We start from the raw sequence: 24,991 nt of genomic DNA, 5'->3' as shown, positions 1-24,991 counted from the left end.
AGATGTCGAGGAAAATCCAGCAGCCATTATTCCCGAACTTCAGGGGTCTGGGGCTAGACTCGGCAAGGACTGTGACCAGAAGCCAGCTGGAGCCACAGCGTTTATTCTACAGACACCCAGGGAGCCACGGGCTGTCACACTGGGGGCACCCGTGGGGTGGGGGGTGGGGGAGAGAGGGGAGAAGGAGATAAGAAATCACACGGCATTATCGAGTATTGCACATGGTCCTTTTATTCTCTGCAGCAAAAACAATTCCTCCCTGCAGGCCCAGAGCCTTGGGTCTGCAGAGAACTCTACAGACACAATCCTGGGGTAGTGGTTCTAGACAGATGGCGCTGATGTGCTCAGGGCAGAAGCGTAATGTGGGAATTGAGTCACAGGCTGGCTCCCAGGCTAAGTTCCAGTTACTGCTGGGTTAGGAGGACAGATGTGGCTGTTTAAAGGTCCCAAGATTAGAATGTCCTTGTGGGGGATGGAGCGCTCCTGGCTGGACGGATCCATCTGGGTGCGGGGGAGATGCCTCCTCGTGGAAGCCTCCCTTCCCCCTCAGTTCTTCACATCTCCCAGGTGGAGCTGGGCAAAGGTGGCGGCCAGCTGCAGCGCCTCCTGCAGGCAGCCCACGTTCTTGCCTGTGGCCTGAGCGGACACATCTTTGCCACCACCTTTGCCATCCATCAGACCTGACACCTGTTGCACCCACTCACTGGCTTTCAGGCCCCGGTTGGCTGCATTCTAGAAGACAGGAAGGAGAAGTGGGGGTCAGGACAGAGGACAGGATTGAGGGAGACAAGGAGAGGGGTGGGATGGAAAAAGGACGGGGGAGCCTGACACTCAATCCTGCCCTGGGTGATGCATGCTGCCAAAGCTAAGAGAGATCCTATAGTGGGTACGACAGCCAGGGCAAGGCATACCAAGTAGCAAAGCCATCACGGTTAAACATATCCACCAGGGAGGGGAGAGCCTGAGGGGAAGGGGCGGTGGGGAGGTGACAAACAGTTGAGCAGGAAAACGGCCACTTCTAACAGGGGTTGCACAAACACACATGGGTCTTGGCAAACAGGTGTAAGAAGAACCAAGCTCCCTGAGAAAAGCTATGGCCACTGGCACAAAGCTGCTGTGAGCAAGACTGCAGGGCACTCTGACCTGGGGGACTTGACACAAGCATGTGATCTTGCCAGCCTCATTATCCACTGTGAAGAGCATGGCAGACGTCTCAGGGGAATGCGTCTTGAAGAGCTTCAAGGCTTCGTTCAGGGCCTGTGGGGAGAATCTGGCTTCAGGCCATGGCCCTGGGGAAGGGGGCCACGCTCTCCACAAGTGCAGCGGGTCTGCAGAGCTCAGTTCTCAGAGAGCTCCCACCCCCTACCCCCTTCTAAGAGCAGGTGCTGGTCCCGGGAGCCTGGATGGAGGACTAAGCACAGGGCCTCGCCCACGCTCTGGCTTGGAGCTTCGCCTTCCGCCTCGAGGAGCCACAGCTCTTCAGCCACCAGCTCTCTTCATGGCTCAGCCCAACCTCAGTCCCAGAGAGTGGGCCGTCAGGCAACTACTCTGCTCAGAGCCACAAGGCTCCCACTTCAGCCACCAGAAGGCTGAGACCCCGAGAGGAGGAGACAAGCAGCAGACAGGCACAGGGTGGTGCCATGGAGCCCCAACCCTGGCTTGCCTTGGCCGAGGCGCCGCTCTCCATCTCCAGGATGACAAGGGGCTGGTTGGGGCTGCTGTCAATGAGCTGCTTTGTCTTCTCCAGCACCTGCAAGGAAGGGAGTCCAGAGGAGAGGCCTCAGGTCAAAGGCTCAGACTCCGAAACACAGAGAGAAGTCTGCACAGCCTTTGCTGGGGAAATCCTCCCGGCTCCTGCACTGCCAGGACTCACCCGCTTCTGGACATCTGCTTTGTTAGCCCGGTCTAGGTCATCCATGATTTTCTTCAGGGATTTGAGATTCTCCCGGAATTCATCCTTCTGCCACTGAGGGATGACTGCGGTGGCCAGAGCCTGGAACCAGAACAGGAACTCCACTGGGAGCTGGGCCACGAGGAGCGAGGATGTGAGCCCACCCCACCCTTCTGGCTTCTGACACCAGAGTCCCCCAACCAGTGTCCAGAAGGAGAGAGAACACAAGAACAAAAAGAATCCACTGGCCTTGAGACGAGTCACTTTATGAGCAACTGCATGAGTTGTAAGGAGCAGGGCTGGAGAGAAAGGGGCAGAATAAAGAGAGCTGGGACCCCATTAGACCTGGTCCCCCCACTGCAGTGAACACAGCCCATGATGGGCTAATGGGAAGCCACCGAATGTTAACAAACACCAGGAGACCCGGAGACAGTGGGCTCCCACAGTGCCTCTCCCACCCCCCTCAACACCGGTGCCCACTAGTGCTCAGAAGGGGCTGCCCTGCCATCGGCAACGGGGGCAGCAGCCGGTTCCAGGGGTCCGGAGGCCAGGATCCGGGAAGCCCCCTTGGCAAGGTTGCCGGACATCCGAAGTCAGTCCAAAGGCCCACTGCACCGAGAAGGCCCACTGCACCGAGAACCAGGACCTGAGGAGGGAGGCCGCCCCTACCTCACCGAGGTCCGCGATCTCCCTTTGCACGTCCTTATTTGGAGCAGTCTGGGCCTTCACTTTGGCCTCCGCGACACAGAGAGATTTCTTCAAGCTCTCCGCTTTCCTGAGCGCCTGGGAGGAGACAATCAGAGTTGTAAACTGTGGGTCAGGCGACTTTCAGCTTCACGACTCTGTGAACGGTGGCAGACACCGATGGCAGGCTATGGAACAACACACCCCCAGAACACCAGAACTTTCTCTTCCTTCAGGAGCAAGTGTTTGCAGCCTCATGCCCCAGAAAGGAGCACCCTCCTCACACACCTGGCCAGCAGAACTCAGGTTCAGGGGGTGACAGAGAACTCATGAGCCAGGAGCCCTTCCCACCTATGAAATCATCACTCCTCAAGCCTCGGCACACGTCAGGCGTGAGCTACAGTCCCCACCCCCAGAGCAACTGTCCCCATACTCCATGCATCTCAAACTGGGTACATACCCCAAGGGAGATGTGGCTAAGTGCTGGGGGCACAGAAGCCACAGCAAAACTATGGCCTACCCTCCTAGACACAGACATCTTATGGCAGAATCTACCTGTATTTTAAAAGATTAAATGTAAGATAGCTAGAACGTTTCGTGCGGTGCTGGCTTTCTTCCGCTAGGCGGGGTAATGGGAGGACACTCTGGAGGGAGTGCTGTACCTCCGATTCTGACCGCAGCGGCCACGTGACCATCGGCACTGTGGATCCACAGACTGGGCACCGCTTGCCTTGTTCAAGTAAGCCACAAACCAGCCTGACCTGCTCACCTTCTGGGCTTCGGCACCTGTGACAGCAACAATCCTCCGGATGCCCTTGGCAATAGCTTCTTCACTCACAATCACAAAAGCTCCTGCGTGACTCGAATTCTGCAGATGCCTGAATGGCAGAAGGCAAAGTTCATGGTCTTCACAGCACCCAGGAGCCCTTGGCTGGCAGGCAGGAGCCCTAAGTGGTAGTCGCTCCCAGGGAAGCTCCCTCAAGGGGATGATGAGCAAAGGCCCTTTGTGTTTATTTCAGAACGCAGCTGTGGCCTGGAAGGGGCAGGCAGTCAGGGAAGGCCTGGCTGGGCCGACACTGAGCGAGGCGCCACGTTCCTGTGCCTCAGCTTCCTCATGCGTGAAATGTGGGTAGTTGTCCCTCACCACACTGCTGCCGTCTGTCCCTGCTCAACAGCCTGAGAGTATCGGTGGATTCCCTCTCAAATCTTACCACAGCACCTCAGACAACCCCAGGGGCTCAGAGAACCTCAAACGCTCATTTACTCTCAGCCACTCCGCAAAGATGATGTAAAGTCTCCGAAAGCTGTTTCCAGTGCTCTAGAGAGTGTCATGGAGAGAGGTATTAAAGCAGATGTGGGACTCATTTGAAGGCCCAATTCTACTGGACAGAGGGAGGCCTGGAAAGTGATCTCCCAGATCCCTACCCCATCCTCCATGCACCCACCTGCTCTCTGCCTGCCTGAGGCTCACAGGAGGCCCTGGATGGGCTCTATCATGGCCTTAAGAATGTTTTTTTCCCCCTGATTTCTTGGCAGGCAGGAACTTCCCAGGCCACCAGACGGTCCCAGAAAGACCCCAAGGGCTATGGAGGACTCCAAGTTGGCAGAAACATGTGGCTGCCCACAGCCAAACTGAGCCGGGTCTACCGTGGGGCCTGACTCAGGGGCTCTGAGACGATGAGGTTAATTCCACAGATGCTGCTCAAGCCTGCAAAGGGAACTATGTGAGGCCCTGGGAATGAAAAGGGGCTAGGACCAGGTCAGAACCTCCAGGGCTCTGTGGAATCATGAATTCCCAGGCCTTCTGTCATCATCCATCCAGGGAACAAGAGCAAGCAGCTGTAAGTGTTAGGATGACATTTTTCACCTTCCCTCCTTGGAAGAACGTTTCATCACACACCCAGTAAATGTCAACGTCAGACACGGAGGGGTCTGATGGGAGCACGCAGATGCTCACTCCTGGGAATGCTGTTTGGCAACTGCATTTCTGAGGACTCTGTTTCATCCTTAGACAAGTGAGAGCTGGTCTAGCCTATTACCCATACCTTCCGAGGGTAACACAAATTAACGAAAAGCAGGTCCACCCACTGCTCCCCCTGAGGTACTCACGTTCCCCCACAGAACTCAACAGAAGTGAGCGAGCCAGCAGGACCGGAGGGGTCATCCAACAGCTCAGACACCGGGACCCCAATAGAGACGACTCGCACAGGGTCAGGATAGGTCTCATCAAACACAGCCCGCAGGCCCTGGATGGCTTTAGCTGCTGCCAGAGGACAATCCTGGGTGTAGACGGGCTGCCACGGAAAGAAGATAGGAAAAAAAGCTGGGAAAAGATCTTCTCTGAAGGTGCAGTAGGAAGCAGCAGGGAGAGTGCAGTCTTGCAGGCAGGGCTCTGGGTTTCTGATCTCAGTTCTGCCCACCACGTGCCCTGAGCCTCCCAAAATAAAGCCCCATGTGTAAAGTCAAGGGGCGCAAAATAGGAATTTCCAACTATTTTGTTAAACTGTGAACCAAATCTTAAATGGATGTGCTATATGTAAAACAGATTTAACTAAAAGAGCTCTGGTTGTCCTAAAGAAGGGGCGGACCAAAGACCTCCCTGAGGTCCCCCACTGAACACCAGCACTGCCCCCTACCCAGCACAGTTAAGAATCACTGCTTTGAACACATGTGTTCACCGGACAGACTATGGCTCGACAGAGTGAGAGCATCTGGGCGGGGGCAGCTCCATACATAGAAAGCGATGGTACAGGAAGGAGTGGAGTTCATGACCCAAGAGCTCGCATGTAACGCAACCCACCTTGGCTGCTTCAATCATCTCGTTTGCAATCTCCTCGGCCTTCTTGATCTGTTGGGTGGACATGGCTCCCTTGGCGGTGAAGTCAAACCGAAGGCGGTCAGGAGCAACCAGGGAGCCTCTCTGGTCAGCCTCCCCAAGCACGGAACGCAGGGCGAAGTTCAGGATGTGGGTGGCTGTGTGGTTGCTCATGACAGGCCTCCGTCGGGGCTATAAAGGGCAGAGCAGGCTGGTGGAGAGGTCTGCAGCGGACTGCTGCTCGGCCCCCAGCACCTGCTCTCCTCTTCTTCCCAAGTACTAGAGTTTTTAGCTGGACCCGTGGCTGCCCAGAATAAAGCCTACAGCTTCCCATGCCGCTAACTGTGGCCATGTAACTAAATTCTGGTCAGTGGGCTGTGAGCAGAAGTGATGTGTACCCTTAAAGGGACACACCCTCCCCTTCCTCTTTCTAGAACAGGAGTTGGCAAGTTATGGCCTGTGGGCCGAACCCGTCCTGCAATCCATTTTTATATCTAGGTTTATTGGAACATAGCCACACCTGTGTGTTTACGTATTGCCTACGGTGCTTTTGTGCCACAACCGCAGAGTCGAGTAGCTGTGATGGAGACAGTATGGTTCAGAAAACCAAAAATATTTACTATCTGGCACTTCACAAAAAAAGTCCACCAACGCCTGGCCTAGAAAATGGATCTCATAGCTACCTTCTTGGACCATGAAAGCAAGGGCAACACCCCAGGAATGATGGTGGAACAAAAGCAAGGAAGAGCAAGGCCCTGTGACTTTGTGGGGAGGGCCTCTGCATCAGCTCAGACTTTCAGGTGACAAACACACTTCCGTCTTGCTTTATGCTACTATTATTTTGGAGCTCTGGCACGTGCAGCAGAACCTATTTCTTAACACAGGATCCTTGGCTCCTGAAGAAGTATTTGAGGTTAAGCTGGAGAAAGGCAATCCGTGAAAATGAAGCTACAGGATCTCAACTGAAATCACTGTGGTCTAACTTGGGAACAGATTTAACTCTCAGTGACATCCCTCAGAATTTACTTCTGCACCTTACACGCAATCATCTACTTATAATTTCACTTAGGAGGGACAGTAATGATGGACCAATTTAAAGCCAGAGGAGGAGATGAATTCCTTTCACAACCTGCATCAAATCACTATGATGTACACTTTAAAACAACTCTTGTAATTCTACATGCCAGGTATGCCTCGATAAAGCTGACATTTTTTTTAAAAGGGGAAGGAAAGATGATTACTAACCAGCCTAAAGCAACTCAAACTCACCTCATCAATAAACAGCCGGACCTGATCCCCCACTTTCAGGCTGCCATAGATTGTTCCTACATGCAGGACGTACCCTCCTCGGACCTGAGCGTTCTTCACCGTAAACTCAGTTTTCTAAGAGGAGTCAAGGAGGAGACCAATACATAAATAAATCCAAATACGTATGTGTGTGTATATATATAAATGGACATAAATATGAATTCTCCCTTTATGTACTATACACACATACCATTAATACCATTATATATACACACATACATATATATATGGATCACTATATAAATATTTATCATTACAAACACACAACACTTTAAATATGTAATACATGTGTATATATACATAGAGACAGACACACACACACACTCTCCATTAAGGAGCATCTTAGAGAATTAAAGCCAGTGTAAGGAAGCTCAAGCCCGAGACTAGGTAACTCATCCAAGACCACAGAGACAGCAGTGGCTGAGCTACAGGCCACATCTTCTACAAGGATGTCTGCCCTCCAGAGAGCTATCTCTCCTTATTTACAAGGAAAGCCTGGAGGAACCAGGGATCAACCTAAGCAGCCTGGCTGCAAGGATCCTGCTACAAGGGGACCTAACGGTGATGAAAGCAACACAGTACAAGAAGCAGCTCCCTCGGCTTCAGAAACACTGACCACAGAACACGACCCAAAGATCGGTGGTGTCTGCGCCTCAGAGCTGGGAGCACCAAGAAGCCAGAGCAGCTGCCCGGCGCCCAGGCCCGGCCCTTTGCTGGGCCCCCGCTCCCCACTGATGAAGAAGAACTGTTGGCTCACGTCTTCGCTGCTGTCATCGACCTTCACCAGGTAGCCTTCGTCGTAGATCTGCCCTCCTTGCTCGGCATAGAAACAGGTCTTGTCCAGCACCACTCCACACTCCTGGCCCGTGGACACTTCCTCCACAAACATCTTGTCCCTGCGCAGAGCCATCACTGTAGCCACCGCACTCTCAAACACTGCATACAAGGGGAAAACACGGTTGATGACTTCATTCACACATTCTTAGCTGGCTTTTATCGGATTCTATTTCTCAAACTCTCCTTAGGTCCTAATTGTCCAATTTCATGTTGGAAGAAGCCTATTAGACTCCACAAAAGGGCTTAACATGCTGGTTTTCTACTGGAGAATATAATACTCAGTAGGGGTGACCAACTGTCCCGGTTTGCTTGGGACCAGGGGATTTCCCAAGGTGTGAGGAAAACACTGGGACAATTTCAGTGTCAACACTGGGACAATTCTGGAAAAATGGGACAGATGGTCACCCTAACTGTGAGCTACTGAACAGAAACCTGATGAATCTGATTAGTAGGTATTTAAGAGTAGTAATAAATTCCCTACTCCAAGGTCAATTCATAAGGAATGTATTCCTTTTGTGGGCTTCCTTACATAGATTTAGGTATCTCTGCTGGAGCAAAAAAAACCAAAAACATGTAGCACCAGTATATTTCTTTTGAGTTGTCTTAACTTTAGAATGCTACTATCCCGATGCAAAATTCAACAGCCAGAGTGAATTTTATAAATCAATGTCATTTTCCTTATTTCCTGCAAGATGTTGCAATTAGGGAAAACTGGGTATAAGTACAAGGAATCTCCTGGTAAATTCCTTTTACAACTTCCTGTGAATCTATAATTATTCCAAAATAAATAGAAAGTCAATCACTAAGGGTCTCTCTGAGTATAAAATTACACAGCATGACTACACAGCACTGCAGGCAAGGCTACCATGGATATCCTGGGTTCCTAATCTTGAGACTCATTGCCTGAAAACCACCCCAGATGAGCACACTAACATACCGTAGCTCCCACTGGAGTCCGAATGGTAATTATACTTTGGGGAATCATCTGTTGCCTCTAGACCCTTTTCCCGGAGCTCTTCAATAGCATAAATGTCCAGCATAATGAGGTCTTCCCCACCAGCTCCCTTGCCCTGTGATTTTAGCTGCCGGTAAGAGAAATAAGCATAAGTTACCTTAATATCAAAGAAAAAGAAATCTGAAGGACTTGAAATTGCTAAACTATGCCCAATGTAAAGCTCTAGAACAGAGTTTTTTGATCTCAGCACTACTGACATTTGGGGCCAGGTAACTCTTGTTCTGGGAGGCTGTCCCCTGAAGGAGGTTGAGCAGCATTCCTGGCCTCTATCCACCACAGGCCAGTAGCATCCATCCCCAGTTGTGAAAACCAAAAACCACCTTCATACGCTACTGCCAAATATCCCCTGGGGAAAGGGGGGCAAACCGACCCCACTTGAGACTCACTGGTCTTGGGAAAAACAGAATTTCAAAGACTTTAATGGAAGGAAACTCTTTCTTGCCTTGCAGCCAAGTCCTGCCTTGATTGAGGCTGAGTTTCTTGCTCACTCCCCAAATGCTTTACCTGAGCCAGCTTCCTCTCCTCTTCAAAGCCATCCATATCTACCACCAGGCCCTTCTCTTCAGCAATCAGTCCAGTAAGATCCACTGGAAACCCATAGGTGTCATAGAGGAGCCAAGCAGTGTCCCCTACACAGCACAAAGGAATCACATAAGAATGACAGGGATGGCCCCCCTTCCTTTCCATCCCAACCCCTTCCCAGGAGGGCACTGGCAGTGACAGGAGGGATTAAAGAGCCAGGCAAGTTAGTAATGGTTCTGTGTATTTGCCAGAAAATCCATCAAATCTTTTGCAGTCAACCTGGGGGAAGCACAAGAGGTCCCTGGAAAAGTTGTTTCTTAATCTGAACACAAGTGTGTTCAATTTGTGGAAATTCATCAGGCTTTCACCTTGCACATTATATTATACTTCCATAAAAAGTAAAAACATCTGGAATTAATTTTCCTGTCCGGTAAAAAATTAAAGTTGTAAAACACTATATACTACTCGTTCCCATTTTTTGTTTGCACACGCACACACACCCCTATATGCGTTTGTATGCAAATACAGAAAAGTCCTGAATAGTTATACAACAAACTCCAAAGAGTTGTGACTTCTGAGAAATGAGTTTGGGAAAGAGGATTTTCACTTTTTACTTCTGTACTGTTTGAATACTTTGCCACAATAATGTTACTTCTATAATCTTACTATAAACCCCATTTTACACCAAAAGTGGTCTAACCAAGCTATGCTCAGCCTTTGGAGACACAGGAGTCCACTGTCAGTTTGTGAGAAAGGGCTTGCCTCTTCCAGAAAGATGAACCAGCCTATTGAAGAAAGGAACAAACCGGTCCTTACCGGGAATGGTTTTGCTGTCTCCCAGGCTCTGAATTTTCCTGTCCAGGATGCGACGCCCTCTGCTGAGCGTCTTGAGAAATTGCACTTCTTCTTCATTAATGATGTCCTTCACCATATCTGGGTCCTTCTTTAGCTCAGGAAATGCATCTCCCTGGTAAACGGGAGACACAGATCTGAGCCCAATGAAGGCAGGGACTATACTATGACTCCTCTAAAAATTCTCATTAACAGTGTGATATCTCCCCCTCTACACCTTTTAAGGTATGTGCTTCAGTACAGAAGAGGTGAACAGAAAATAGACCTACCAGGGACTGCACAACAACATCTGCTAATGTAGCAAAGAAACCCCTGCTGGCGTTGAGTTTCTCATGGGAGTATCGAACAGCCCGGCGGAGAATCCGTCTCAACACATACCTATAAGAGGCAGAACCCAGTTTCCTGCTAGACAACATTCCCAGCCGAGCGTTTGGTAGTGGGTCCTTTGGAATTCTACCCAAGCAACATGATCAATTTTTTGTCTTTCTCTTTCAGATTCTTTCTTTTATCCTAAGCCTGCTTTTTCTTTTCTTTTCTTTTTTTTTTTTCATTCCCCCAAAGTCATTAACAGCATAAAACTCAGTAATATATCCACAAAGATGCATCAAGGATAACCTGGGGTAACCTTGGTTTATTTTCTAAGCTTTTTCTGCTGAACCAGAGATGAAGGCAAGAGGTACAGACCAGACGGCCAACTTGATGCCCACAATCCAATTCCGGGTCCTGGCTGTCAGTAATGAAGTTGCCTGGGGTTCATCAGTATCTCCCCTGCCCCTGCCAGTATCTTATCAGACAACCCTAAATACAATCCTTATCATCTTGTACTTGGCAGCAGAAATTTAATACAGTGAACTCTTCAAAGTGAGCTGAGACTCCCTTTATCCCTAAAAAATATAAAAGGATCTCTCCAACTACCTAGAAGACAAACAATAATGAAGTACGGTGTTAAGTTCCACAGAGAGCCATAAAACTCAACAGCGTCAGTCCTAACCCTGCCCCACGTGTAACACGCTTACCCCCGCCCCGTGTTGTCAGGTCGGCCACCATCAGCCAGGGCCACGGTGATGGTCCGAGCGTGGTCGGCCAGCACCCGGTAGGCCATGTCGATCCCATCAGCATCATCAGCACCAACCTTCCCAGTGTACGGCCGAGCACCTGTGCCCTACAGATAAAAACCAGGAGGCAGCTCGTCAGGAAGCAGCCCTTCTAGTGTTGCCTTCCCAGTGTATGGCCGAGCACCTGTGCCCTACAGATAAAAACCAGGAGGCAGCTCGTCAGGAAGCAGCCCTTCTAGTGTTGCCTCATCCTAGGAGGTTCAGAGAGGACTGACGGGGCATAAATCGAAAGGATGACCTCTTGCCAGATCCTATAACCCCAAAAAAGGTAACAGGAGCAAGAGTGAAGAGCCTCCAGCTAGGCCCCTGCACACAATAAAATACAGTGCCTTGTGCTTAGACCCCTGTGTTATTAACAGTGAAGTTGGTAGATGGTCACAGGTACCCTCACCCGGCAAAGCATATGATTGTTTTATCTTTGACAGTACTAAGGGTCCAGCCTGGAAACCTCCACAGAAGTCTGCAATAGGACCAGTACCTTCTGAATGGCTTCAAAGTAGGGGACAAAAAGGTCAGTGTCATAGTTGGACATTTTATTCTGCAGCACAGACACTAGTCGCTCCAGGCCCATCCCTGTGTCAATGCTTTTCTTGGGAAGAGGCTTCAGAATGCCATCGGTTTCCCTGCAAGATCCAGAGAAAGAAGAGGATGAAACACGGACTCAGGCTGCCACCTCTCCCTGCTGGGCAGAACTCACTTTGCAGTTTGCAGGCTGTGACTATTAGCCATTTGCCTCTGCCTGTTTTGGTGGGAGATGGGGAGTGAAGGGAGAATGCGAAGAAATACTCTGGGGTTCATTAAAGAGTGAGGCAAGCTTCAAGGAAATGAGCTTTAAAACAGCCGTTCAAATTACAGCAAAAATGACATTATAGGAATAGCCCTTAAGCAGGTAGTATGTGGAATAAAACTAGTTTATAAAAGAATAGGCCCAGCCCTGTCCCAGAGATCAGAGGGAAAACCTGAGAAATAAAATTGAACAAATGTCCACAAGATCCCATGATGCCTTTAGCACTGCTCCACTGGCCCCAAAGACAAGGATGAGAAGACAGCCATGCGCTGAGTTCCTCTCACTCTACGCAGCTTGAGGAAAGGTGCTGCTCTTAGCAGGAACAGATCAGGACCCCAAGACCACCTGTTATACTGGATGAACACGAGGTTCCAGATCTCCAGCACATTGGGGTCATCCTGGTTGACGAGGTGCGCCGCATCCCGACCACCAATCCGGTCATAGTGGATCTCACTGCAGGGACCACAAGGGCCCGTGTCACCCATCTCCCAGAAGTTATCCTTCATGTTGCCTGGGAGGATTTTGCTGTCATCCAGCCTGCAGAGAGCGGGAAGATAAGCCCATCTATAGCTAGTGACAGGATTCTGCACAGACTTGCATCCACCAAAAAAGGAGATCCTTATGCATTTCTAGAAAGAAGGCTCACTCTTTGGCAATTACTAGAGCTGAGTCTGCATTCAAATCCTGATAAAGAAGCAGAACGTGATTCTTTTCAAGAGTGACTACAACAGAATACAAAATGCACATGTGCTGTGATCATAAATAAATAAAAACATGCAAAGATATACATAAAGCCTAGACAGGAACACATAAAAATGAAAACGTTTATACTGAATATGACCAGAATTTACCTATCTGTCTGTCTGTCTGTCTATCTATCGGCTGCCCGGCTTGTGGGATCTTAGTTCCCTGATCAGGGATGGAACCCGTGTCCCATGCAGTGGAAGACAGCCAGGAATTCCCGACCAGAATTTAAACAAATTTCTTTGCACGTTTCTTTGCAAATGTTCCTTCATTTTTATAAATGAAAACAATTATATTATGACAGCATAAGTGTTGAAAAAAAGCAGCTGATCATTTAAAGTCACCTCTCTATGCCCCAATTTAGTCATCTGTCTTTTACCTTAAAATGATACTAAAAAGAATTGAAGGTTAAAACATTTCCAAAATATTGACTCTGCTGAGAGTTGCTAGGTAACAGAGCACTCAAAAAAGATTATGCTTGCTTGAAAACAAAGTACAGATATATACAAGCCAAGTAAAACAGGATTCAGAAAGTCAAGATTAGTATTTTAAGTTTCACATGTGTTACTACTCAAAACATCCAAGTACATTTAGACTATAGAGTCTAACCAAAGAGGGATTTCAGACCAAGTACAAGGGGAAGCTGGATTGAAATAATATACCCTGAGTAAAAGTAATTTTAAAAAAAATTAAAAATAAATAAGTAGCAGTGCTTAAATATATAAAAAGCTACACACTAAACGACAAGAGAGTTTAAGTAAAAAGAATAGGAAAATGAGACAAGGACATCATGGGCATTCTTGTTATCTACAGGGGAACATCACTCCACAATCAGATTCCTCTTGATACAGAGCTTCATAAATTCTATTATGTTCTAAGCCCAGAACACATATTGCTCATCTATCATGTTACCTTTTATGCTATGTGATTTTATATTAGAATTATATTACATTAAAAAAAAACAACCCACGGGGCCTCCCTGGTGGTGCAGTGGTTGAGAGTCCGCCTGCCGATGCAGGGGACACGGGTTCGTGCCCTGGTCCGGGAAGATCCCACATGCCACGGAGTGGCTGGGCCCCTGAGCCATGGCCGCTGAACCTGCGTGTCCAGAGCCTGTGCTCCTCAACGGGAGAGGCCACAACGGTGAGAGGCCCGCGTACCGCAAAACAAACAAACAAACAAAAAAACCACGAGACTCTTTACATTGGCTTTCAACGACAGAATGATCAAGTAAACCTACTAAGAAGCAAAGGATGCACCAAAGGATAATTACTCCCAGCCACCTCCACCTCCACATACACACCCCAAAATAGGAAATGGCAATGCACCCCAAGTCCTAAGACCCCACTCTGGCACTGAGTGTAGGAACCATTTTATTCCTCCGTACTCATACTCTCCACATGCGAGCTACATTCTTACCCCAAGTTGTGCCAGATCTGTTTGCACTCCAGGTCTGGTTCTAAGCCGGCTGCTTCATCCCCCCCAAAGTAAGTAACGTAGAGTCTTTCAACTGGAATGCCAAACTCTTGGGTGAGAAGTTCTAGAGCCATCTTACATGCCAATTCCTACAAAACGATCAAAAAGATGTAGAATATGACCAAACCAGAATCTATTTAATATAAGTAGGAGAGGTCCAATAGAGTATCTTCACCATAAACAGTCAAATTTATACAAGAAATCCACATGTAAACTGAAATCACAAAATTACAGGTACTGCTTCCAAGAAGTCTTAGAATTGATAAATGTCCTTCACTTCTGAATCTCCTAGATGATATTTTGTATCATGAAACCATCCAAGTTAGAACCCATTTCCCTCAGTAGAAATGACTGTTTTGCTCAAAATTCCTTTGATCTTTACTCAGAGATCTCCTCTTTGAACTTACCTTGAAGTAATCTCCAAAAGACCAGGAGCCCAACATCTCAAAGAAGGTGTGATGATAGACATCCTTGCCCACATCGTCCAGGTCATTGTGTTTGCCCCCAGCCCGGATGCATTTCTGGGTATTGGCAGCTCTGCTCAGCTTTGCCATAGGGTGAGATGGGTCAACAGTATTCAGAAAGATGGGTTTGAACTAAAAAAGAAAGGGAACATTTCAACTTTTAAAGAGCTGCAGATATATCAGGTGGTTACAGGCTGGCAGGAAGAGAACACACATAGACTATTCATTTCCGGATTTGATTAGCCTGCAATACAGACACTTATCAGAGGCAGGTGGCCCTGTGGGCTGCAGCAGAGGCAGCCTGTCTTGGAGCAGCTCCTCCCTGGTCCTAGTTCTCCAACGGTCTCCACCACTGCCAGTAACACCAACTGCACAAAGGAAAGCCCTGCCAGATCTGGCGTCACAGTCAAGGTTGATGCAGTGAAACCTGTGTTTCCTCTCAAGTCTCTGCAGTTAGGGCTTATACCATCTTTCTGGAAGAACATATTCTAAAACCAATGTGCTGGCTTGGTAGTAAAGGTGATAAGGAAGAAAAAATTTTGAGACCTGTTCAGGGAGTAAAATTAGCACCATTTGGTCACACTAAGTCACACTAGCTCCATAATCACACATGGCTGGTGTGTGATTAGATACAGAATTACCATCATTGCAGAAAGCACATTGCACAGTCCTGCGCTAGACCGTAAACTCCTTAAAAGCAGAAACTATCTTACTTAGCTATTATCTAGCACCTAGAAAAGTACCTGAAAAGAATAGATGCTCAATAAATACTAATTCAAAATGTAAAAACAAACAAAGCAAAACAAACAAAAAAAACACAAGGTATTTCTGATTAAGAGGCATACAGCACATAAGCAAATGACTGCCTGGGTTCAAATCCATGCTCCAGCATTTACCAGCTTTGTGAGCTTGGGCAGTTTACTTGAGCCTTCAGTGCCTCAGTAGGATGGCAGAGAATGAGGATTAAATGAGTTAATATACATAAGACACAGAGCAATGCCTGTCGTATAGGAGGTGCTACATGCAGGCTACTAGTTACTGTTATTCAGAGAATGTTTACAAACCTTGGACTCCATGGTCCTTCTGCCAAGTACATTCAGTTCATGTGGGAGAAGACAAAGCTTAGGTATGGCTGAGTAGAATAAAACTGTTCCAGTATTCCAGAAAACGCACCACCTTGAAAGAGTCCACCTAAAATTAGTGCCCTCAATTCCAGGTGTATGCATGGGACTCACACAACTGAAAACACTTTTATAATTTCATGGTTCATGTAATACAGGTGGAAAATGTTCCCAGTGCCTCTAGTTTTCCATGCCAGAGAAGAGACCTGAGAGAACAGAAAATGTCAACTTATCCCACAATGAGGGGCATCCTAAGGGCTGGTGGGTCCACCGGGCTAAGCAGTCACCCAGAGAACCTCCAAAGGAAAGTCCTGAGGGCCCCATCTAACCTGAATCCACTTCCAGCCAATTAAATAGTTTTCAATGTCACAGGTATAGTGAAAAACTCCTTTTAAACACCTTTATAAACTTGTGATGCTCTCATTACTTCACAAGAAAATGCTTGTCTCCAAAAATAAAACTTTTAAATATCTTTTATAGTTCAATTGCCCCAAACACAAATCCTACTAATAAAGTTTCGTCAGCAGTAGATCCGAATTGGCATTCGTGGCAGTAGCTTCAAGAAAGAAGTTTAAAAAAAGAAAAAAAGTCAATAAGACTGTGCATGGGACTTCCCTGGTGGCACAGTGGTTGAGAATCCGCCTGCCAATGCAGGGGACACAGGTTCGAGCCCTGGTGCAGGAAGATCCCACATGCTGCAGAGCAACTAAGTCCATGTGCCACAACTACTGAGCCTGCGCTCTAGAGCCCGTGAGCCACAACTATTGAAGCCCACGTGCCACAACTACTGAAGTCACACGCCTAGAGCCCGTGCTCCGCAACAAGAGAAGCCACCGCAATGAGAAGCCCGTGCTCGCCACAACTAGAGAAAGCCCGTGTGCAGCAACGAAGACCCAACGCAGCCAAAAATAAATACATTAATTAATTAATTAAAGAAAAAAATAAGACTGTGCATGGCCTAAAATGGGAATGAAAGCAAAGCCTTTAAAGAATCCTGAAGAGGGGCTTCCCTGGTGGCGCTGTGGTTAAGAATCCGCCTGCCAATGCAGGGGACACAGGTTCGAACCCTGGTCTGGGAAGATCCCACATGCCGCGGAGCAACTAAGCCTGTGAGCCACAACTACTGAGCCTGTGCGTCTGGAGCCTGTGCTCCGCAACAAGAGAGGCTGCGATAGTGAGAGGCCCGCGCACCGCGATGAAGAGTGGTCCCCGCTTGCCACAACTAGAGAAAGCCCTCGCACAGAAACGAAGACCCAACACAGCCAAAAATAAATAAATTAATTAAAAAATAATAAAATAAAAGCTCCTTTAAAAAAAAAGAATCCTGAAGAACTGACATTTTATAAAGAAAAAAACAAGGACAATGAAAAGATGAAGGACAACCACAACAGCTGAGTTAACAAGTCTCTTCAGGGCTCAGCAAGATTAACCCAGCCTCTGATTTTAATAAAGCACAGCTATTTCCATAGGAGAAAAAAAAAAAGGCAAAACTTTACAGACTAGATGTAGGCTGTATTTTTCTTGAGAGGCATACAAGTTTAATCCATGAGTATCGGGGTCTCTCATCATAATTAAAAATAATGATAGTTAATATTCAAGTACCTACTTCAAATACTGTGCTAAACATTTTAAATGCATTATTTTATTTACTCCTCACTACAACCTAAAGGCAGGCACTATCATTATTCCTCATTTCACAGACAAAGAAACAGAGGTTCAACGACATAAAGTAGATTCTGCAAGATCACACAGGAAGGACAGAACTGGGATTCTGACTGACTCCAGGACGGCTTTGCTGCCTCTGTGGACAAAAAAGCCAAGGGGAAGGGAAAACACCCTTACCTGGTTCATGCCTGCATTGGCAAAGAGCAAAGTGGGATCATCCAAAGGGATGGTGGCAGATGAGTGAACATAGGTGTGTTCATTTCTCTTGAAGAAATCTATAAAACGCTGCCGGATTTCACTTGCTGTTAGGGTTGAGTCCATCTCGAAAATAACCCTACGGAACTAACCAAAGGAAAAATGAAAGAAAATTAGGGGAATTGAAACTAAGATAAGTAAACATTACACAAGACTCCTAGCTTCTCAGGCCATGTCAAAGCAGGACACGGGTAAGCTGTTTGATCCTAAAACCTCTATGTTGTAATGTCCAAGGCTAAAATCATCATCGAAGCAAAACTTGCTGCAGTAGCAGACAGGAACCCCACATGCTCTTCCTTCCCGGGCCAACCTCAATCTGTTCAATACACCAACACATTAAGCGGACGAGGTGGTTTCTTCATGCATTCATTCACTGCAAAAATGTACGGAGCGTCTGCTGTTCCAAGCCCTAGGTCAGGAATTAAGAAATGGGAATAGGGCTTCCCTGGTGGCGCAGTGGGTGAGAGTCCGCCTGCCAATGCAGGAGACACTGGTTCGAGCCCTGGTCCGGGAGGATCCCCCATGCCGCGGAGCAGCTGAGCCCATGTGCTACAACTACTGAAGCCCGTGCGCCTAGAGCCCGTGCTCTGCAACAAGAGAAGCCACCGCAGTGAGAAGCCAGCACACTGCAACAAAGACACAGCACAGCCAAAAATAAATAAATTAATTAAAAAAGAAAAAAAAAGAAATGGGAATAAAACCTCACAGTTCAGTCTAGCAGAGGAGCCCCCTGGAGATGAGGGAGGCTCAGGAGACCCAGGTTCCAGTCCTAGCTCCAAGTCCTTAAGGGAATTACTTCACCAAAAAAAGGGGGCCATAATAGATGAACTCTAATGGCCCTTCCAGCTCTGTCTTAACCCACATGCCTAGAACATGCAAAGTTCCACTATCCCCCAAAGCCAGGGCCTCTAGGTTTGGCGTGACCATCTAGGGGAGGCAACAGTGGACCTGGGCATGGGCCCATCTGTACAAGGAACTGCCCTGGAAGTAGCAGGAATGTACCTGCCTCCACTTAGCTCCTCCAGAAACCAACTGCTAAACTGCTGCCTTCCCAGCTATTTGACTGCTAGGGAGTGAGGACATTGCAGCCACACTGAGGAAGTAGAGCTCAAGAGCCAGTGAAAGAGAGAGGGAATCAGAAGAGAGGGAAATTAGGAGTAAAACAGCTTTACAGTTTCAAAGCTCTTTCACATATACTACACGGCTTCTCTGACAGGCAGGTTAGAGAGAAGTGACAGGCCTTGGTAGAGGGTACTAATCACTGGCATGGAGCTGTAGTGCCATGTAGCACTGGGTGTCTAGAAAAATAGGAACCATCTCATTCACAACATTATCTAAAAGTCTCCAGAATTCTAGACCTAGCTCTAACCTTTAAAAAGTCACTTTGAGGACTTCCGTGGCGGCGCAGAGGTTAAGAATCCGCCTGCCAAAGCAGGGGACACGGGTTCGAGCCCTGGTCCGGGAGGATGCCACATGCTGCCGAGCAACTAAGCCCATGTACCACAACTGCTGAGCCTGCGCTCTAGAGCCCACGAGCCACAACTACTGAAGCCTGTGAGCCTAGAGCCCATGCTCTGCAGCGGGAGGGGCCACCGCGATGAGAGGTCCGCGCACCGCAACGGAGAGTAGCGCCCGCTCGCCTCAACTAGAGAGAGCTGGCACGCGGCAATGAAGACTCAACGCAGCCAAAAATAAAAATAAACAAATAAATAAATAAATTTATTTTTAAAAACAGTCACTTTGGGACTTCCCTGGTGGTCCAGTGGTTAAGACTCCGTGCTTCCAATGTGGGGGTCGTGGGTTCGATCCCTGGTTGGGGAACTAAGATCCCACATGCCTCACAGCATGGCCAAAATAAACAATTAAATAAAAAGGCACTTTGTCCTAAATTTGCTTCCTTTTTTGTAAAAAAGTAAGATCTACTCTGCCTACGCCACCTGGGGTGTAAGGCCAAAAGCCATCCTGTATCTGGAAGCAACCTGTAACCTGGAACAAATTGGATACTACTACTTTGCATCACTTAGCTCAAAGTTTTCTTCCTTCCTAGGAGAAAGATACAAAGAAAGATGTACACAAGGAACATGATGAGACTGTGACTCTTAGATTTATGTTTAATCACAATTTCAATTGATTTATTCACAACTCAATCAACTCATTACTCAAACAAAAAGCCCTTTGGGCAAAAAGATGGTGAAACACTGGCAGACAGAGCCAAGGAGCTGACTAAAATCCCCACAGCTGAGGATTTTCTGTTCACGCTAAGGAGTCAAGGCTACGGTTTCTATCTTCCTCGACCCTTCTCATCATGGCTCTCAATGAATATTAATCATGGGGGCAACAATGAACATATGGTGCTAATTCTGACTGAGCAGCGACATCACAGCTGTTTCAGAATGTTCATTGCTCCTCCTCTAAATGTGTTACCTGAGGAAAATAAGCAGTTCCATTCCAAAAGACACATGAATTTTCCATCTTTGTTTATTCATTCAATGTACTGAATACATACTGTATGCTGGGAACCAAGACGAAAGAGAGTCCATGCCCTTAATAGGGAGATAGTCACAGAAATAACTGCAGTATGATGTAAAAGGATCCAATATATTGCTGTTAGGCCCTATGGACGCTGGGACTATTAAAGGCTGTGTCACCTTCACCACTCATTCATTTATTCAATATAAATACACAGGAAGGCTATATTGGATACAGAGGTAGCACCAAGGAGGTCGGATTCCATTTCCCAGCAGGAACTGTAAAGGTCTTAAGTACATTAAATCTCACTGGCCTTTGGGTTTAAGGCTCCAGCCACTGGACCTTTCAACATGCTCTTCACTTGCCAGGTAAGCTGACTACCCTATTCTTTTTGCCTTTTCCTAGTTTATTTCTCATTGTTGGCATCTCAATTTCAAAGAGACTTATTTTAGGGAGCCTTCTCCTTCTTAATCAGATTCTTCCTATTTTAGTCTCATAGCCCCAGGTGTCTCCCGTCATAATTTGCACATGCATTTGACAGCTGGAGGTCCATCTCCCCAACAGGTTGTAAGTTCCAGCCCAGTGAGAATCATGACTGGTGGTTTTTGCTCACCATTACGGGTATGTCCTCAGCATCCAGCACAGTGGTTGCTAAGTATTTCATGGTATAATTAATAACCCTTTAGTAGCGAACTGCGAATGAACTTAAAGCACACTGGAAACGCAGACCCTGAAAAAGTAATAGCTAAACGTGATGGAGCACGGAAATTGCTTCTAGGTAGGCTCGGACTACTATCAGTTATTAACTAATTTTAAGAATTTAGGGAACGGCTCACAGCCTGATTCCACCCGTCTTAACCACTCTACCCGCCCGCAACCCCGCCCGCCCCTAGGGGATTTAACCAGGGAAGATAAAACCTCAGCTTTGGGCGGATGGTCAGCGACAACAGTGATCCTTCCAAGGTCTCGGTCCTCAGCAAGGCCACCCGAGGCCACTCCACCCCCAGCGCTCCATGGGTCTGACAAAAGGCCACTCTCCAGCTGCCGTGTCGCCAAGCGGCTGCCTCAACCCCGGCTGCAGCCCGCGCCCCATTCCAGAGGACTCACAAGGCCTGGCCCAGGGTCCAAACGCCAAGCACAGCCGCTATCGCGGCGCCGTAGAACTCTCTCAAAGGTCAATCTGCTTCTCCTGAGGGTCGCAGTTCCTAACTCCTCCCTCAAAGCCCAGCGCCCGGAGCCACGGTTACCTGTTCCCGCAGACACGCAGAGGTACCAGCGCCAAACCACTGCCCTTGGCAGCACGCACCGCCCCGTCCAACCAGAGCGAGCGGATGGAAAGTGCCCCACCGCGCCTTACCTTTCCGAGAAATTATTGGTTATCCGACATGCCAGTCAACTGGAGCACGAATCAGCTTATTAGTTGGTTTCTGGGAAGGCGGCTCTAAATCGGCTGATGCAATGGCAGGGAAAGAAGGGACTGGGGCACGTCACGTGGCAAATAAGGATGTGGACTTCTGGGGACCGACATTTTAGTATCCATACTCTAAATCCTAGTCGTTGACATGATTAATAAGGGGGAAATGGTGACGTGTGTTTGGTAGAGGTCACAGCTCTTAGTATATAGTTATGTTCGTTTTAGTTGCAGAATGGTATGCAGACCTCAGATTCTGATACGTTGTGCTCATGGATACACTTGTCCTTTAGCCCTTGTTGGATTTGGTGTGGAAAAAATAACATACTCTATGAGAGACAATTAAATTGGCATTTGGTCCTCGATTTGCCTTTGAAAAGTAATAGTTAATGTTTATATGTGAGGCATTATTAAACATTTCCTACATGATTTCGTTTAGTTTTTAAACTGTGTATGAGGCAGGCCAACTGGCATACCTTTTACAGATGAGGTAACTGCCTTGCCTAAGTACACACTGAAAAGTAAGTTAAAGAACCAAGATTCAAACCCGTTTCTGTTCAACTCCAAAGCCCATGACCTAAACCTCTCCACTATTAACCTACATCATCTTGTATATCTAAATACAAGGGTATAAAATTGTGCTACTGGTCATAACTGGGTTAAAGATATGGTTACGGAACACAAGTTCATATGCCCGATGTACAGTGAGGCCAAACAACCCAAAAAGTGGGAATTTGGAGCAGAGAAAGGTTTATTGCAGGGATAAGCAAGGAGAACGGGTGGCTGGTACTCAAAAACCCCAAACTCCCTGATGATTTGGGTGGGGGAGGGTTATGGTAAAATTTAGGGTGAGAGCTGCAGGGTGTGTGACTTTCTTCTGATTGGTTGGTGGTAAGGTAACAGGGTGGTGCTCCAGGAATCTTGCGCTCAGCCTGAAGTTACCATCCTCCACCTGAGTGGGGGGCCTTAGTTCCTGCAGAAGAACTTAAAAGATATTATATGTATATTCCTTGAGGAGGAACCAGGACCCTACCCCAAGGCTGCACTATTGTTTCTTGACTGCTCTTCCCTTGTTTCTGCATTCCCTCTCTTCCCTGATTAGCAACTGTCTGAATCTGCCCTTTGGAACTCTGGTAAGGTCAGGGAGGCTGAATAAAACCTATTTCCTAGAAAGGCTTTTGTGCTCAGGACGGCCCCACAGGGTCCTGCTTGGTTTCAATACTTCAGAAAAATTTTACTCTTTTCATGTAAAAGAGCATGCTACACAAATAGAAGGTCAAGCTCAAAAGCTAGCAAGAACTCACTTAATTTCCCAGTTCACAGCAAAGCATTAATAATCATCATCACACCTAATGTTTGTTGAGCACTTAGTATGCAGCAGACACTGATCCTCACAACCACCTTACAAGTTACTTTTATTACCTGCTATTAACAGCTGAGGAAACTTAGGCACCCAGAGGTTAAGACAGCTAAGGTCAAAACCAAGAGAGACAACTGTTCTGATCCAAAATGGCCCAAAATAGATCTTCCCTGGTGGCGCAGTGGTTAAGAATCCGCCTGCCAACGCAGGGGACATGGGTTCGAGTCCTGGTCTGGGAAGATCCCACATGCCGCGGAGCAACTAAGCCCATGCGCCACAACTACTGAGCCTGTGCTCTAGAGCCCGTGAGCCACAACTACTGACCCCGTGTGCCACAACTACTGAAGCCCACGCGCCTAGCGCCCGTGCTTCGCAACAAGAGAAGCCACCGCAATGAGACGCCTATGCACGACAATGAAGAGTACCCCTCGATCTCTGCAACTAGAGAAAGCCACGCAGCAACAAAGACCCAATGCAACCAAAAATAAATTAATTAAAAGAAAAAAAGATATTTAACAAAATGGCCCCAAATAGCATATTTAGTCACAACAACCTGAGAAATGGGTCAGACTTTTGTACCCGCACATTTAAAATGGAGAGCCAAAATTGTACAAACTGTACTTTCAAAATAAAGTAATATTGGTTGTAGCCTTAATAACTTAGCTATGTCGCCATAGTTGTTGCTGTTAATATAGCACTTTCACTAACAAAAGAATTGAAGGTAGATTAAAAAATGTTTTTTATTCCCCAGTGATTGGTTCAGTACACATGAAGAGAAACTGTTGAAGCCCAAAAGTCACATTCTTCTAAAAATGAATTTTCTACATGAATTATTCAGATAATTACCCAGTTCTCTATGATACTGTTACCGAGTCCAAGCTCCCTCTGCTTGCCACACAACAGGCCAGTAAATCAGAGACAAAGTGTTGAGGTAAGGAATACAAGTTTATCCAGGAAGCCAGAAGACCGGGAAGATGGCAGACTAAAGTCTCAAAATAACCACTTATTGGGGTGTGGATGCCAGTTTCTTTTATAGTAGAGAGGGGGAGGAGATGAAGAAGTAAAGTAAAAAGACCGGAAAATTTGCAAATATTCTCTGTAATGGCCAACCTCAGGGCTGTGTTAATTTCTTATTTCTTGCAGCCATCCACAGGTGGACAGGGTCGGGATATTTCCCTGAACAAAGGCGCTTTGGTTTAACATTCAGGGGCAGGGTTCCCTGAGGCAGGCCACTATGTATAGACGGTATCCTTTTAGTGAACAAAGCAGCGGAAAGCAAAGGTTAAAGTAAAAGAAACAGATCCAACATGTAGTCAGATTTGGCTCTTCCCTGTTACAATATTTTTCCCTGGCAGATAGTGTCAACTATATAATAGCAGGAAAACTATCTTAATGCAACATGCAAATTGTCTATTTTAGGAAACTACTAACTTATTCTGGGCTAATTGCTTAGGACTGTAGGTAACAGTGAGTGCTATACACATGGCTTGCTCTGCAGTAGAATACTGGTTGAAACTTACCTGGGGGCATGAGGAAGATAGCAGGGGCTCAAGATAGTACAGCTAAAATACTTAGTTTTGGAAGGATGTAGTCTAATTCTTCCATGGCACCTAAGCTACTTTTATCATCTATAAAATGAACTTTGAATGTTCATCTATTTGCTATTAGGTCAAATGGGGGCGACTGAAGAGTTTTCAGACCATGAAGTACCATAGGAGTCACCTAGTGATTTCGGATGCATGCAGCAGTAAGTAGTAGCTTGCAGCAATTAACAGCGAGTGGTAGCTGGAAGCAAGATCTTAGTTCCCGGACCGGGACTCCTAACCACTAGACCACAGGGGCCAGCGGCTAGGGCTTGGATCCCTAGTTCTTGCCTGCCTTGTCAAGAATGAATTCAGGCGAGGAGGCAGAAGGTAAAGAGAAAAGGAAAAAGTTTATTGGAAAAGCAAAGTACATGCAGAAAGACACATGGGCGAACTCAGAGAAAGAGCTGCACCTTTGGGAAATTCTTAAATTCTTTATAAAGGGGCAGTTTTCCGGGTCTTTGTCTTCCTTCCGGCCAATCATCTTGTTTTGTTCTCCCCTGGCTAATTTGTCTCAGGACCCTCCCCTTAGGTGCGGATGCACCTCTCAGTCAAGATGGATCCCGACAGCTGTCTGGGAGAAGCAAGTCACCATGGCCTGGAGTTGTCCCCTGACT

General features: G+C 47.3%; 1 protein-coding gene across 9 annotated transcripts; it reads right to left on the bottom strand.

The window, feature by feature from the left end:
- Positions 1–208: 208 nt before the first annotated feature.
- AARS1 (alanyl-tRNA synthetase 1) lies at positions 209–21,353 on the bottom strand. Of its 9 annotated transcripts, none has more exons than XR_004346788.1 (21): positions 21,268–21,353; positions 17,474–17,638; positions 14,454–14,642; positions 13,990–14,135; positions 12,172–12,363; positions 11,518–11,662; positions 10,941–11,086; positions 10,194–10,302; positions 9,889–10,039; positions 9,055–9,179; positions 8,473–8,617; positions 7,456–7,634; positions 6,660–6,773; positions 5,376–5,582; positions 4,685–4,869; positions 3,345–3,453; positions 2,561–2,674; positions 1,874–2,190; positions 1,664–1,750; positions 1,144–1,257; positions 209–732 (listed from the first exon to the last, which is right to left on the bottom strand). XR_004346788.1 is itself a non-coding variant. In XM_032611900.1 (21 exons), exons 2-21 carry the CDS (start codon positions 17,615–17,617, stop codon positions 547–549), a joined length of 2,937 nt encoding a protein of 978 aa, XP_032467791.1. In that variant the 5' UTR covers positions 17,618–17,638; positions 21,268–21,353; the 3' UTR covers positions 209–546. The 9 variants fall into 9 exon arrangements, 8 of the variants coding, with proteins under 8 accessions (XP_032467791.1, XP_032467792.1, XP_032467798.1 ...); XM_032611900.1 differs by having other exon boundaries at positions 1,874–2,023; XM_032611901.1 differs by having other exon boundaries at positions 1,874–1,993.
- Between the last annotated feature and the right edge of the window lie 3,638 nt (positions 21,354–24,991).

The sequence above is a fragment of the Phocoena sinus genome, chromosome 19 (genome assembly GCF_008692025.1).
Source record: "Phocoena sinus isolate mPhoSin1 chromosome 19, mPhoSin1.pri, whole genome shotgun sequence".
Classification (NCBI taxonomy): domain Eukaryota; kingdom Metazoa; phylum Chordata; class Mammalia; order Artiodactyla; family Phocoenidae; genus Phocoena; species Phocoena sinus.
Note: the sequence above shows the minus strand (reverse complement) of the source record. Positions and strands in the feature narration are given on the sequence as shown.

Coding starts and splice junctions, on each gene's coding strand:
- AARS1 (XM_032611905.1), bottom strand. CDS start 20,023: ATGGAAAATTCATGTGTCTTTTGGAATGGAACTGCTTATTTTCCTCAG. Junction 14,136..14,453: donor CTTTTGGAGATTACTTCAAG/GTAAGTTCAAAG, acceptor ATCGTTTTGTAG/GAATTGGCATGTAAGATGGC. Junction 11,663..12,171: donor GTGTTCATCCAGTATAACAG/GTGGTCTTGGGG, acceptor TGGATCTTGCAG/GGAAACCGATGGCATTCTGA.